Source organism: Stylophora pistillata, chromosome 14 (genome assembly GCF_964205215.1).
Source record: "Stylophora pistillata chromosome 14, jaStyPist1.2, whole genome shotgun sequence".
Lineage (NCBI taxonomy): Eukaryota > Metazoa > Cnidaria > Anthozoa > Scleractinia > Pocilloporidae > Stylophora > Stylophora pistillata.
In genome coordinates, this window is record NC_142532.1 from 17,984,657 (window position 1) to 18,000,309 (window position 15,653).

Below are 15,653 nucleotides of genomic sequence, written 5' to 3' on the forward strand. Positions count from 1 at the left end.
CTTTGCCAATTTATTTAAATATTTTAAAAATTTTAAACTTTTTACGTTTGCCACCTTCGTACAGTATAAATTAACTATTCATTTTTATTCTCTTCTCACTTGAGAATGATGACATGGAGTCATCGAAACGTTGTGTGTTTTTCTCGCTAGTGTTTATTCTTAAATGTCTAACAAAATCTAATGTCATTCGAAGCTTGAACATCACCATTGAAATCTTTGTCTAAAGAATGGTGTTCAGTTTTTTTTACGCACAAGTAAACATGATCCTAGTTACTTCTGTAAAGGAAACATTCATAAATAATTTGTTTAATCTATTGAGTTGATAATGTACATTTAGCCACCTTTAAGAGGATCTAAAGCAGATATTTCCAATGTTCAACCTCTTCGCCTGAAAAAATATTTGACCCTTTGCTGGATCTTCCCAGTGAATAAGATAGGTGCGAATAGTTTCATACAATTTTAAGCTGTTTTTACTCGTTTTAGAGATTCCTTTAACTTCCTAATTGAGTGGATGCACGCTTGTTTGCCTTTGAAAAGGAGTGAGGCTAAGGGCGAACTAGCCATGCTTCAAACGTTGCTGCTTTTCAAATGAAAATTACTTTGCTATCATACTAACTAGATACTGGTCTCTATCAACAAGGTCACCTTCAACTTCATTCCAAATCATAGGCTTAACATCCAAGTACACAACTATAGAATGGCCCATTATTCTGTATGACCAATCTCGTTCCCAGGGCTCTTTCTTTTCGAGGGAAGAAGCGAGAGGAGCTTGGGAAAGAAGTTGGCACTTTTTAACCCAATAAAGACTTTCACTTAACTCGGACAAGTTCTTCAGAGAAGAATTTATGCAAACCACACACGAACAAACTATAACAGCAAATCTCAATAAATATCTCTCAAGAATTTTTCATTCCTGACTGCTTGTCAAAATCTAATAACGTTGCAGCCCGTTTCTACTTAATCCCTTTTAAAACTTACACCCTTTTATTATTGGGTGTAAACATTGATGATAATTTAAATTTTCCTGACCACACAAGCAACATTTGTAAAAAAAGTAGCCAAAGGGTAGGCTAATTAATAGATTAAGGAAGTTAATCCCAGTTAAGGCTAAATTACAACTTTTTAAGGCTGCTATCCTGCATTTTCTAACTTATTGTCGTACTATATGGAATTATTGTAAAGCTAGTGATTCTAGAAAATTAGAGAGGGTACAGAAACGGGGCCTTAGCGCTGTTTACTGTGATAGCATATCATCATGTAGCGATCTTCTTAAAAAGGCCAAATTAACAACCCTATATAATAGAAGATTACATGATATAGCCGTGTTAATGTATGAAGTTAAAAACGATCTGTGCCCTAATGATATTAAGAACTTGTTTGACATTAATAATAATAGATAAAATTTAAGAAACAATGATTTCATTATTCCCAGAGTATGCACAACACGTTTTGGTAAGCACTCTCTAAGGTACTTAGGTCCAGTAATCTGGTCTAAGTTAGATGGAAAAACAAGAACACTAACAACGCTACAAGAATTTAAAAGTGCTTTACAACATTAGATATACAAAGTTTAATCTCGTCGGACAATTGCAAGAACTGTATTTTATGCAAATCTTAATATTTTATATTATCAGTATTGTATTTCTAATCCTTTGGATAATTTTAATTACACAGGGTAGGGTAGTACATATATATATATATAGATATATACTTTTATCCCGACTGTGATTAATTTCCCCATCCTCACTCATGAGCCCCTCGTGAGTAAGCTACATCCACTTTCCCCCACCCCTCAAATACAATGTTTGCACTCTCAAACCCTCCCCCAGCCTCACCAGCCCTGTGTTTTCTTTTTACTGAGAACGGCCTTGGCCTGCACCAGCCTCCTGGAGACAATCGCCAATAATTATAACGTGCGAAAAATGGTGAGTATCTGGGATGGAAGAGGCTCTCACTATTCCCAGATCACCCCCGTCTCTCGCTTTGATCCTCTTTAGTCTCTTCAGTCTAGTTTCCAGTCTTAATTTCCTGCTCACCTCCCATCCGATCTCATGAACGGGCTAGATTCGCCTTACAGTGGTTTCATTTTCATTGAAACGCACTCGATTTTAGATTGGGAGTCAAATGTTGGGATGTTTACGAGGCAAATACTTCGCCACAATGATTTGAAGAAAACTCAACAAAAATGCGATTAACGCAGTTGTGTTACACAAATGTTGCACAAGTTTGTCACGCAATACGAGGAAATTGTCAGCGGTTATTCACACTAAAGTTTATGATAAATTGTGGTGAAATCGAAACGCTGTTCTGCACGTGTTGCAAATTTTCATCACTATTTCCGTTTCGTAGCTTCAGTTTTACCTTGTTACGAAACCTGAGCTGCTGGTTGATTTGAGTTAAATTTTATTTCAAGACGAATTATTAGCAGTAAAGTATCAAAAGATACCCGAAAAATGGCAGAAAGCGACGCCGTAAACGGAAACAAGGAAGCACCTTCGGACCTTGAAAAGAAGATCATCAAACAAGTAGAGGTAACGCTGTTATTTTTGTCTACCGTCAGAGTTCACAATGAATAAATTAATATAATTCTTGAGTTAATGTCTAGCTGAAACTACATGTCATTATGTTAAGTTTACGTCTTTGCCAATGTGTTTTGGGCATTATTTTGTCAATCCTTCAGCAGAAAGTTTGACTTAAAAGTAACTTAAACTCATGAGGCTAAGCTGGCTGATAAGCTCCTTGTACTGTTTGATCAGTTTGTACAATATACAATACTTCACGGGAAAACAAGAGTCTGAGTTTCGTGTCCCTAATGGAGACTTAAATTTTGTGTGTTTGACGAAGATAAAGGTCACGGGACAGTTGTTATGAAGTACAAAATTACTATTCAAGCAAGCAAGCTTTATCACATTGATTCATCTGGTACTGCAGGTCCTTAGATTTCCCTGGTCAGCCATTTTTATTAGAAGTTGATTCTTAATTTCAAATCCTCTCTTTGCAGTTTTACTTTGGAGATAAAAATCTTCCCAAGGATAGGTTTCTGCGACAAAAGGCTGAAGAAGATGATGGATGTATCCAGAACTTTGATAGCTATCAAATACTTTAATCAGATGAGCCTTGGAGCTTAAAGGGGAACTGAAGCCTAAAATTGGTATATTGCTTGCATTAATTTCTGGTTAACTTTAGAGGAGTAAGATCAAGTGTCGATATTCATTTTCGTTCACTTCTTATTTTCTATGAAAAAATTCAATTTCAAGTTTCCTTTTTCCCGCTTTTGGGGCTTTAAGACCGTTGGCTCAAAATAAGTCAGCAGCGGTCGTTTATGACGTCAGTGGTGGGGAACCAACTTAAGAAAAACAACTGTTACTATTTCATTTTCGTGGTTAATCCCCATTACAAGCCACGCAACTTTGATAACTCCAAAACCAAACCAAAGTTCTGTAGGAAGAGTATGGGTTTATTATCTTTCTTCCCCACCAGTGATGAAAGAGCGAGCTAAAATAACCGCTGACATTGCTTTTCTGAGCCGCCTTACTATGAGGCCAAAATACTTTAAACTATTTTTTCAAGGTGAAGTTAGGCCCAAAGACTGAAAGAAACCCTCGAACATTGCTATTTGAACTATAAGCTGCAGTTTAAAAAGGGTTCATTTTTAGGCTTCAGTTCCCCTTTAAGAATGCTCTATATTAAAATCTTAAACTACTTAAAAACTAATGATTCATTATCAATATCATTGAGGTGTAATGCTCCTGGAAAGTTAAACCCTTAAACTTCCATCGATGACTAAGATAAAATTTCTCCTTACAATATCAAGCAGACAAGTATTGAGAATAGAAAGGAAAATATCAATCAGGGGATTATTAGTTGATCCAATACAAAATTCCCCAAAGTGGCATTACAAGAATTGTATGGCAGACAGTAAGGAGAATTACTAATCAGATCATGGGTCTGAAAGGTTAAAGCCTGTCAAGATATAACGTAGAGTATTTTTTTTTACATAGTGAAGAGTAGCAAGAACTTGTTTGGCATCCCCCACATTTCCTGAGTGCTTCATATCGCAATGAATGCATTTGTTATGCGGAAAAATTCCCTTTGCTATCCTTCACTGCAAAACCCTCATTATCAGCATGCTCAGTGGGACTTAAAAGCATGATCATGCAATTTAATTTAATTACTCAAAGTTGATCATTTGACAATATAAGAATTGAAAATGTTACCATTTGCAGATTGGACTCTCTGACACAATTTGAAATGTTTGACTTCTCCTTGCAACAGATGAGCATTTAGATTAGGTTGTATCATTGGGATCCAATAGCAAACTCTCTCAACTGCTCCACAAGGAAATATACAGCAGTTATTACTGAGAATTAAGGATTAGATCAAGAGAGTTAAAGGGCTAGGGAAGTTTTTCCTTCATCTATTATCATCATGATGAAAGTATTCGAAAAAGTGACTTCTAATACTCTTAGGGCTTCACTTTTCAGTTATTGTTACATTCAAAGATTTTTTTCTTAACAAGAGCATAGGGATAACATTGGAGTGTCTGGCAACCTTTAACAGACTCAAGGTAAAAAATTTGTGTTAGAAAATTATAAATCTGCATAATGTTTTTTTTTTTTATATAAGTTGTACCATAATCATTTTCTGATTTTACCCACCAGGCGTTATCAGCTGATACAGATGTGATTGCAAATGCTTTGAGAAAATCAGATGCTGGACTTGTTGAGGTACATACACTTATATTAATGCATCAATCTTCTTATATTTTGGTCAGCCATTCATTCCTAATGGTCAACATTCCTACCAGGGGGTAGGTACTATCTTAGATCAAATGATGGCAAACTTCTTAACATTCCACCATGCAAGTATCTTTCCACACTTGGTGATCGATCTTTTTATATGGCTGCCCCTAACTTATGGAACGATCTTCCCCTTTTTATTAGAAATATATCTTCAGTTAATGCTTTCAAGAAGGCTCTTAAAACTCATTTATTCCAGAAGGCATTTCCTAGCTAATTTATTGTTTTTATTCTTTTCATAAAGAAGGATTTGTATATAGGACTTTTAAAGATTAATTAGTTATTGTAAATAAGACTTTTTGTTAATTGGAATATGTTTAGGATTTCAGGATTTTGTTGAGTCAATGTAATGCGCAGATAAAAATTTTTTTCTCTGGATTGATATTTGTGCAATACAAGTAAATAAATATTATTATTATTATTTATTATTTTCTTGATAAACAAGCTCAAAGGTTACCAACCATCAGTTTCATTCTGACGGACAGCTAACACTTGAAATGTCAGCTTAAAAAACTTTTTACAGTGGCTGATTTATCAACTCAGTTGATGAAACCGAATTTTCCTTTAATTTGCCCACCGACGCAATACCACTGTTTCTCAAGAAACGTATCCCCTTTTATTAAAAGATTCCCACCTTTCTCATTGTACATGGGACACTTTTGACCTTCCCAATCCCAGCAGTTTGAAGGATAAACCTGCAGTAGAGTCTCAATTCCTTTATCCCTTATTTTCTTGAAGTACCTAACAATTAAATGAAGATAAAATTGAAGTTTTTTCATCCACTTTCCTCATTACAGATCAGTGAAGATAATAAGAAAATAAGACGAGTGTTGTCAAAACCTCTTCCAGAGAACACTGTTGAAGCAAGAAACGCTGCAAAGAGTAAAACAGTCTACTGTGTATGTCTAAATGTTCCTTGATTTCGAAAGAAATACATCACATCTAGGTACTCAAACTGGGTACAGTGTACATGGTCCAAAGAAAGCTATGCATCACTTTATCACTTCTCTAAAAATATACATAGGAACAGATTTCAAACCCCCTCTCTTTAAATTTGATTATGTAAGCTAACAAGATTGTGCATTTACAGTTTGAACAGCTAATGATTTTTACAGTGACTGTATAGTCCTTCCATGAATATGTCTTTTGGCCAAGTTAAAAGACTTAATTTTAAGGCAGCATAAAAGAGTGTCACTTGGAAAGGGTGGGCTGAGTTTAATTTTTCTTGTAAATAGTCAGTTTCCAATTAAGTTGATGAACGTTATATATTTGACTGTATACATTTTTAGTTTTTATAAAGCTCATCAGCTAGCTTGCATCCAACAAGTTGTCTGTTAGGAAAGCTCAAATTAAGGAAAGATCAAATTTTCTCCTTATATGCAAATAATTTTTAGTGAACATGCATAGTGCTCTTTAACACTGACACCACTGTGATCTTACTACAGAAAGGGTTCCCTAAAGATTCAAGCCTTGATCAACTGGAAGAATTCTTTGCTAATTATGGAAAGGTAAGAAGCTGGAACTTGGAGACTAGTGTTAATGTGTATGCATAGGTGGGTAAACCACACTGCTTTTTGAGTGCTATGTAGGACCCCTGTTGATCAATAGAATAGGGACCAATGTATTCATATATAAATAAGCAGCCTAGTGTAGGCTTACAAGCGCTCGGCCGTGAAAGGTCTGGGCACGAGACTACCTTTAATTTTGATGACAATAATTGTTTTAATAGTTCTCGAATAAACCTCGCATTCTCCTGATTAGGAAGCGGGTTTATTTGATCTTCAAAAGAAAATGATTATTAATATAAATTAGAGTACAACTTGGTAATCTTCAGCAGCCTTGGAAGCTTAACAAGTTTCCATGTAAAACTTGATTTATCGTAATAGTTATAAATGGGTTGTTGTCCAATAAACACAGCGATGTTTAATCAAGTACACTTTTTTTATATAAGAACCTAATATGTAAGAACGTTCTAGTTGAGATTATCCAAAATTTTAAAGAACATACTAAGAACCTACCCAGGCTAAGAGTCGGTTAGGAACGACTTTATTTTTGGGCCCTTTTTGGGGGAAAAGTGTAAGTTAAGGTAAGAGAAATATAAAAGTGTGGTCTAACAGAACAATTAACTCAATTACTTAGGGAAATTTTTGACCACACAAATTAAACAATAAATTAAGAACGTTCTCCGGCTCAAATCGCAACAAAAAAAAGGACGTTCAGTCTGAGCCCCACCGTAAGACGTTCCTATTAAAAAAAAAAAGAGTGTAATTACGGCATTTTACATATAGTGTGGAGCGTTTTTCGATTGAGTGTCGTGAAACTAGAACCAAATTAATCTCAATGGCCAATCAGAAGAAAGGAGGATACCATTAAGAGCCAATGAGATATCAAAGTAAGAACAACCAAACTGCTTAAAGTGCGGGAAAACGCGGGCGACTAAGTAAAGCGCGGGAAAATGCGGGCGATCAAGTAAAGCGCGGGAAAATGCGGTGGGAAAAATTTTGCTATTTCGTAGAACGCAAGGTGGTTGGTAATAATAATAATAATAATAATAATAATATCATTTATATAGCGCTTTATACAAAAGTTCTAAAGCGCTTCACACATCTTTGGCAGGTTATATACATCATCCTGCGAAGAGATTTGGAACGTTCGTTCAAAGGATCTGTGTTTGTAGAATTTTCGACTGTTGAAGAAGCAAAGGCCTTCACGTTGCTGGAATCAGTGAAGTACAATGACGAGGAACTTATTAAAATGATGAAGTAAGTGGACGGAACGATGTAGAATTTCACAGTAGAGGAAATCTAAAAAAAGCCTTGTTTGAATGGGGTTTATAAATCCTGTTACATACGTCTACCATTGAGCTGGATGAGTTTTTTCTGTGCGATTCCATCAACAATGGCCCACAATGGAAACGACTATGTACATTATGTATAAAGGTAGCCGTTTGCCAAGTGCTTTGTCAATCGCTCTTGATCTCCGTTCGAGAATTACATATAAATTAAATCGTCCCCATCGCAGGTCGAAACTCAAACCTTGAAAGTTCCGAGAGTCAAGGTTCGATTTTCCGGAACTCAGAAGCTTTGATTGTTAAACCAATTCTTCTTGTCAGTACCAAACGAATTGAATAGAGAAGAGAATAGATAATACGGATATTTGTGAGGGAATATAGGGTTAAGCCACGCGTTATCGTTATCTTTACGTGAAGCATTTCTGCAACAGGGGTGATTATTACAAAAAGAAAGAAAAGGAAAATCCACGCAAAAAAGAGGAGAAAAAGAGGAAGGAGTAAGTGTGTACATGTATAAATGTGATTTTGTAATTGAAAAGATCAATGATTGTTTTATCGTTTGTCTCACGATGTATAGTCAGACTGTCAATTGTTTTGATCGTCACTGATTCTTCGATGGGGAATTTTACGACATTATCCAGTTAATTTTTTTTTTCTCTTTTTTTTTTTTTTTTTTTTTTTTCACGAAAAAGTGACGATGCAAAAGAGATAAAACAAGAAAGCAAAGAAGATGCCGAGGAAAAAGAGGTATAATATAGTCTCGTCATTAAACTTTTGATTCTCAGCTGTGAATGATATCTAGCTTCTCGTAACAAAAACCCAACTCATTATCTTGCAGACAGGTGATGAGAAAAGACCTATCTATCAGCGAGAGGATTTTTGATGTAACACAAAATTCTCTCAACTAGTTAGCAGGGAAATGTATGGTACCTAGAATGGAGAGGGAATAGCTAGAAAGGGGCAGTTCAAGGTCCTTAGGATTGCACTGCGCATCCTTGTTGCGCATTATTTTCCACGTGGTCAGCAAACGCACTTTTAAAAATGGCGGCTTGTTTCTCTTTCAACAAAGATCGTTGGAGAGGTTACTCCTCATTTTCTCCGGAATATCGTCATTATATCCTTTTATTTAAGGATTATCAACTTGCTCTTTTTAAAAAAACGTGAGTTTCGCAAGTACTCAGAGCAAAGTTGTGTACGGTTTTTCCCTCTAAATCGCCAACGAATGGTGTAGCGAACTAATGTTTTACGAATTTTCAAACTTGCTAGGAAGCCGTCAAGTATGACAGTGGCTGTGTTGTGCATTTCAAAAACGTAGGAGAACAGACATCTCGTGAAGACCTGAAGGTAGAGGGATTTTGAAATTATTTTTCTTTAAATTTTATCATTACTTTACAATTGAGGTCAAAACTCTCGGAGAGATTTATTGAAAACCATGGCTAACTTTGGAAAGGTTCCCGCTCTAAATTAGGCTCGATTTCCGCAGTTTTCTCGGGTCTGGTCTTGGTGTGATCCTCCAGAAAAGCCTTCGGGGAGGGGAGGTGGGGTTGAATGAGCGCAGGCTCATCCCCCGAACAGCGGCTTGTAACGTAGCCTACTTCTTTATGTGAATCTAGGGGTTAGTAGTTCTTTTCCATTACTTCGTCTGTGTCCTCTGCCCTTCCCCTTTCTTCCCCTTCCCCTCCCCCCCCTTCCTTGACAGTGCTCAGGTTAATGATTCAAACTGAGGTCAAATGACGTGGCAAGCGAATAAAAAAACTTTAAAAACTGTTTCCTTTCTCTGGATTAAAGCTGAATACTAAATGTCAAGAAATGAAAAAACCACAGAGCGTCAAAAAACTCGATAATTGTTGGTTTTTAATGCGAAAACTGAAAAATACCTTGGTTCCAGCCTCAGATACATATTGCTTTTCAACATGGCTGGAAAACATGCAATTAAGTATTCTTTCCTCAAGTCAATTAGCGCTCGTTGTCTCGTTTCGAGCTAACCCCGAAATATAGGATTGAAGTTTTCGAGAGTACTTAACTTGCAAACAATGGAACAAAGAAGATAAGAATTTATGCCATTCTTGAAAAAGTTCTATAGGATTTTACTTTAAGAATAAAAAGTTCACCAAGGTTTATGTTGCATTACAGAGTCTATTCGGTGAGCATGAAAATATCGCTTGGGTGGATTTTGCCAGAGGAGATACAGAGGTTTGTACAATTATAGCATCTTTCTGTACAAATACAAGTACATTCAAATACATCCAAGTAGCCCAGGTGATTATTATGGGATTAAAAAATACATCCAAGTACTGTCCATCCAAGAGTTGTTGTTGTGGAGAGCCTGAAGAACACAAAGACACATACATAATTGACAAAACAGCATCCTATGCTTTACCCTTACTTTTTATTGGCCAACTGCGCAACACGTCATCTGCAATGTGCTGCCCACGAATAATGGACTATTATGCTCATGCGTAGTAGGATCATCGCCCCACTGTCAAAAAGGGTCGGATGACCTAGAAACTGTCAGAGAGTGATTCCTGAAAATAACCATAAGTAATGAGCCTATCTATCGGAATGTGTGTGAAATTGCTCTATGGAAGAAGTGTCAAATCTGAGCTAACCTTAGACGGCCGATAAGTCTCCCCAGCCTGTAATTTCACTCAAAATTTTGAGTCTGAAAAGAGACTGCGCACAAAGCCCGGAGAATTTTACTTGGAATTATGTTTACTGTGCAGTTCTCTGTTATAGGGCTTCGTTCGTTTTTCTAAAGAAGGAGGAGCCCAGCGAGCCATTGACGCTCTAAAGGAAGCAAGCGACGGTAAAATACTCATCAGGGATGTGGAGACAACTCTTCGGGTGCTAGAGGGTACGATTTTGTTTGTTTGATCGCGGGCTCGGGTTCAAACTCTCGACCTACCGCATATTTGGAGCTTTACTAGAGCTAACCATAAGGTGCCGAAAACCCTGTTAAATTCTCTTTATGATTCCTTTCCCTACCCTAAACTTGCAGATAAATTCTTTACTCAAGTATATCTGTATAATTATTTGCTTTTGAAGGTGAGGAAGAAAAGAATTACTGGTTAAAAGCTAAAGAAGACAGAGAGGTAGCCAAGCAAAAGAAAGGTAACCATTAACATCTGCGGGTCTTGTCGTTAATGTTCTGGAAAGTGAAGATACGAGTATTCTGTGCCTCAGAGACAATACCTTTTCATTTTATGTGTCCTTTTAAAGGACACAGTTTCTTTCCATCGGCTTGTCGTTTCATCTACAGAGAAATTAACCAGGATCGGGTTGTTTAAAGGTGGGTTAGGATAACCCGGGATTAATGTGAAATTTGATTTCAGATCTGAAACCTTTAAAAGAAATGCAGTGTAATTCCATTTGTCTGCAATTTATGATTGAATGCTCTGAAAAGAATTGGGTAAATTATCCCAAAAAGGCTTTTGAACAGAGAAATATTGAGACTGACAGAGCTGAATAATGAAATGCTACGTCAGAGGGTATGCGTTCGACAACGCGGGCTGAAGTGTCCTAGGTCTAAAATTTAGCAAAATTGGCGGAAAATAGTAAGGGCTGACTTTTAAAACCGAGCAACTCTGTTTTCTTCGAAGGCACTTTCCTGTTTCCAGAGGTTTTAGGGAGAAAATTAATTTTTTAAAGTTTTTAGGGGATGTACCAAGTTTTTGACGTTTGTTCTGTAAAAGAAAAGCGGCAAGGAAAACGACGCCTCGAAGCAATAGAATAGGAAATCAACCATGCGAACGACTCAAAGTCCGTGTTTCCGCGGCAAAACCTAGCGCATGCGTATACGTTATTCAGCTCTGTCATATAAACCTGGATTTGAATTTAACTCTGGGTTATCACTAATCGGCCTTCGAACAACTGGGCCCAGGAAGAGTGATCAGCATCAATTTTCTCCTTACAATGTCACCCCTGAATCAAACATCAACTCTAATGGTTCATGATTGTTAGACAAATTCTCCTTTTCATTGCCAAAAGGAATTTTTAGAGAGCATTTTGGAGAATATACACATTGATGTAAGGGGTTAAGAGTGATTAGTATTTAATTTCTCTCAACATTATCAGTACTGAACAAACATCCAGGTTATGGGAATACAGGAAATAATTACCAACTTAAGAAGCTATGGACTGGTAAACAAATACCATGGGAAGTGTAGAAAGAACAGTACATACATCTTATTAGACGTTTTGTTGTGTAGTATGGCTGAGTATTTTTACGAGTTGTGCCGTATTTTGACGAGCCCGTAGGGCGAGTCAAAATGTAAATAACGAGTAAAAATACTCAGCGATACTACACCAAAACGTCTAATAAGTTATTTATTATCCAACTCGCCAAACTGTTATTTCAGTGCGGGCGAATTTCGCGGATATTTATTTACGGGTAGTGCGTGACAGAAGTATGCGAAGCGGAACGGAATTGGCCCGTTGTTGTGTTGCTGTTTCTATTTTCTTCATTAAATGAAGAAATTTTCTGGTCGTCAAGCTGTTTTTCTTCGTTCGATTCATCTAATGAACTTGGATCTATATTTGCCAGCCATTCTGACTCTTCGTCGTCGGAAATATGATTCCAATTGTCCGCCATTTGTTTTGTTTTTTCGTAACTACAATCCAATTCTTCGCTTGCGCAATGCGAGAAAACCTGTTTAACCGGTACTCTACAATAGACGAGTACAAATACCGCGTGATATTTGTACTCGTCTATGGCGTTATTTGTACTCGTCTAGGTGTAGTTGGATAATAAATACTGATACTGGAGTATAAAGAGTTTGAGAGGTACTTAAAGTACCCCCTTTGTGTATTTGTTAGTAGTGAATGTAATTTCTCTTTTTTTTTTCTTGTTTTTTTCGTATAGGAAAGAAATTTAAAGGAGGATCAGGCGGCCGAGGTGGTCGGCTTGAAAAAAAAAGACGAACATCCGACAGGCTTGAGGGAAAGCGAAACGAAGTAAGCGAGGAAAAATCAACAGCAACTCACACGAGATTTGATGAAGAAGAACCTACCGCTAAGAAAGCGAAGACAGACGATGATTGATCTCAAGGGACTCGTCGTATGCACTAGGCATGTGCGACCAGCCTATAGTTTTTATTGCTTTAGTTTTGGTACATTTTTACTTCTCAAGAACGAGATGTTTATGTTTTACACTAACTTATTATACAAGCTCTTTCTCAGAGCTGTCATCTTATTGGTCGAACAGTAGGGATCAGAAGGCGCTGTTTCAAAGCGTTTGTTTGAGTTCGGGTAGAAACTTGGCCTCTTTACTCAGGGCCATTTTGTTTTCTTGATTTTTCTATTATCAAACCAATCAAGCTTTGGGAGAAATGCAATTTCTCCCAAGCTTGTGTAACTGTGGCGCTGGCCAAACTCAGGGAACTTGACTAGGGGTTAAACAGATTTGCCTTCTAAGAGGTATTGATTTGCTTGAGAGCCGTCAAAAATGGAGTAAAGCGGTGATACCCTTTGTATACGAGAAGTTTTTTTTAAGGAAGTGTTATAAAACAATGATGTAGCTTTATTAAAACGGAAAGAAATCAACGAATTTTCTTACAATTTTTTCACGTTGTCATTCACTTGATTTAAAAGAATTTGTAAATTGTTTTATAGAGCGCTTTTCGATTGATTATCGTAAGACCAAAACCAAAGTAATCACAACAACCAATCAGAAGAAAGGAAACTACCTTTAAGAACCAATGAGAACTTAAAGTAAGAAAGCACACAGCCCAAAGCGCGGGAAAACGCGGGCGACCAAGTTTTGATCGGATTTAGTTTTGCATGATTGGTTTAGAGAATGGCGAGAGTTTTCTGGTCCAAGCACAGAGCGAAGTAAATTAAACCAAACCGGTTGCTTTCGACACTTGATCGAAAACTGCTTTATTAGAAGCATTACTCGCCCAATTCTTTACCTGATACTTACTCCAATAAGTGAAGCTGGAGACTCTGGAAATGGTGTCCTGTTTACTAATTACTTTTGACGGAGAGAAATCTTTTTCCAACTCAATTTTTATGTGTTTATATTTTACTTTAAGTTCATCGTGATCAGCCCGATACTTCTTTTTATTTGAGTAGCGTCTTATAATGACAAAAACTTACATTAATAATGAACTTACACTTATTAACTTGATGTCAATAACCTCATAAGTTACCTTTTTATGCTTTATGTTGTGGCTCACCTACGCTACTGAATAAGATGTAATAAACGAAGTTGACCTAATTACATCCCCCCACCGATTGTGTCATCGATGTGAAGTTATACCCTTTTTTTGGATGTTGCAACATCCCACCAAGCAAGGGCCTCCTCAAGTTGGCCGCCCAGAGTCCGAGATGTCACCAGACCACTCTTTCCTTTCTTGACATTCGTTAAGTTGCTGGGCTAGCCTGGTTACAAAGTTTTGGCTACATACACCAGGAATCTTCTTATTTCCTCTTTCAAAGTGATTAAGGAGAACAAAGCTCAACGCATACGAAAGTGGTTTGTATTTTTCTAATTCCCATAACATTATTGCTAATGCCCAATACTTATTTTTTCTTCTGTCTTTGTCAAACTCTAATATTTGTCATTATCAAATATTGAACAACAATTATTACTGAAAACGTGGAATGAAGTTGATTTACTGAGTCGAGTTACGTTTACTACTGCACACGCCGGATTTTTTATTGTCTCAGCGGCAGCCACATTTTGAAGGTATTGCGTTGAACCAATATTCTGTTTGGACTGTTCCATTACTTACCCTGGTAACCCAAAGTCCCGTATATTCCTCAGGAACACAACAAGGCGTCTTAAACTTTCTCTTCTTATCGGCAGAGAGCGGAACATTAGACAAACTAGCCATCTCGTGTAACAGCAGGCCATAAATGTTATTTTTTCCTCCAGCTTTTAAGTCCATTGTGAAGGCTGATGGGGTGCATGCGCCGTAACAGAAGGCAAATGTGACCGGTAGTCTCGGTGCTACTATGATGCGGCTCAGATATGATACTATGATACTATGATGCGGCTCTGATTCTAGAGAAAGATAATTTCTTTGTAAGGCCTATAGAAGTTTGTGGGTTAGTCGGTGTGTGCGAGCATGCAGGCCTTTACTTGTGTTTTTAAAGGGACGAAAAAACATATATCCTCGCTAGAGATTGCAGGACAGTAAGTCTGTGTTGGAAAACATCAGTGCACTCTTTGTTGGTGCAACAGTTACTCTTCGGTCAGAAGTCTACGCTACACGGCCGTGCTGATGTCCTATGCGCTTAATAGCAAGACGAGAAGTGATTCATACTACTACTACTACTACTACTACTACTACTACTACTACTACTGCTACTACTACTACTACTACTGCTGCTGCTGCTGCTACTACTACTACTACTACTACTGCTACTGCTACTACTACTACTACTACTACTGCTACTGCTACTACTACTACTACTACTACTGCTACTGCTACTACTACTGCTACTGCTACTACTACTACTACTACTACTACTACTAATAATAATAATACTAATAATAATAATACTAATAATACTAATAATAAACAACTTTATTTAACGAGGGTAACACATGACAGTAATTCAACTGATGGACTTGTGGCCCTCAAATAAATCAAACAAAGATTTTAAATAAACATAAAGAGCATGAAAATCCCCACTAGCAAGAGGCAGACAAGTAGGCTATTTACAGAGCGCAGCCGAAGAGTTGAACTTGGGGCAACCGAGAACAAATCCAGCGAGTAGTAGGATGAAGGACTCGAACCCGGGCCACCGGATTACAAATCCAGTACCCTAACCACTTGGCCACGCTGCCTCCTATATATTGACATGCAGAAAAGTTCACTTTTACCTTCCTTTGGACTCTGTTCTTCTTTGAGCCTTTTCATTCTTACATCCTCACAAACAGCAATGAAGGCTACTGTGGACAAGATCAAGGCATACGAAAATTTCCTCAACATATTTCAAGCGGTGAACACTTTGCCAATTTTTGGGCGATGCGCGATCCTAGCAAGCATATGGGTAGGATCAGACTACTTTCAATTGCAAGATTACACACCGCACTATAAAAGGCTAGTGCCCTT

At 37.3% G+C, this 15,653-nt stretch overlaps 2 protein-coding genes across 5 annotated transcripts in view; one reads left to right on the forward strand and one right to left on the reverse strand.

Moving 5' to 3' along the window:
• Positions 1-2,264: 2,264 nt before the first annotated feature.
• LOC111318851 (lupus La protein) overlaps positions 2,265-15,653 on the forward strand; it is an 85,296-nt gene continuing 71,907 nt past the window's right edge. For 2 of the 4 annotated variants that reach the window (XM_088744192.1, XM_088744193.1), the window contains exons 1-11: positions 2,266-2,531; positions 3,002-3,071; positions 4,527-4,567; positions 4,662-4,727; positions 5,597-5,698; positions 6,245-6,307; positions 7,416-7,561; positions 8,022-8,087; positions 8,283-8,337; positions 8,857-8,934; positions 9,724-9,783. In XM_088744192.1, coding sequence (XP_088600318.1) covers positions 2,454-2,531; positions 3,002-3,071; positions 4,527-4,567; positions 4,662-4,727; positions 5,597-5,698; positions 6,245-6,307; positions 7,416-7,561; positions 8,022-8,087; positions 8,283-8,337; positions 8,857-8,934; positions 9,724-9,783 — 825 coding nt within the window. In that variant the 5' untranslated portion in view covers positions 2,266-2,453. Of the gene's footprint in view, positions 2,532-3,001; positions 3,072-4,526; positions 4,568-4,661; positions 4,728-5,596; positions 5,699-6,244; positions 6,308-7,415; positions 7,562-8,021; positions 8,088-8,282; positions 8,338-8,856; positions 8,935-9,723; positions 9,784-10,326; positions 10,445-10,635; positions 10,702-12,451; positions 13,808-15,653 lie in introns of those variants that run through there. The other 2 variants (XM_088744190.1, XM_088744191.1) reach the window with 2 other exon arrangements.
• LOC148716922 (uncharacterized) lies at positions 13,990-15,634 on the reverse strand. The gene is made up of 2 exons (XM_088744194.1): positions 15,422-15,634; positions 13,990-14,596 (listed from the first exon to the last, which is right to left on the reverse strand). The coding sequence occupies exons 1-2, from the start codon at positions 15,528-15,530 to the stop codon at positions 14,256-14,258; spliced, it is 450 nt and encodes a 149-aa protein (XP_088600320.1). The 5' UTR covers positions 15,531-15,634; the 3' UTR covers positions 13,990-14,255.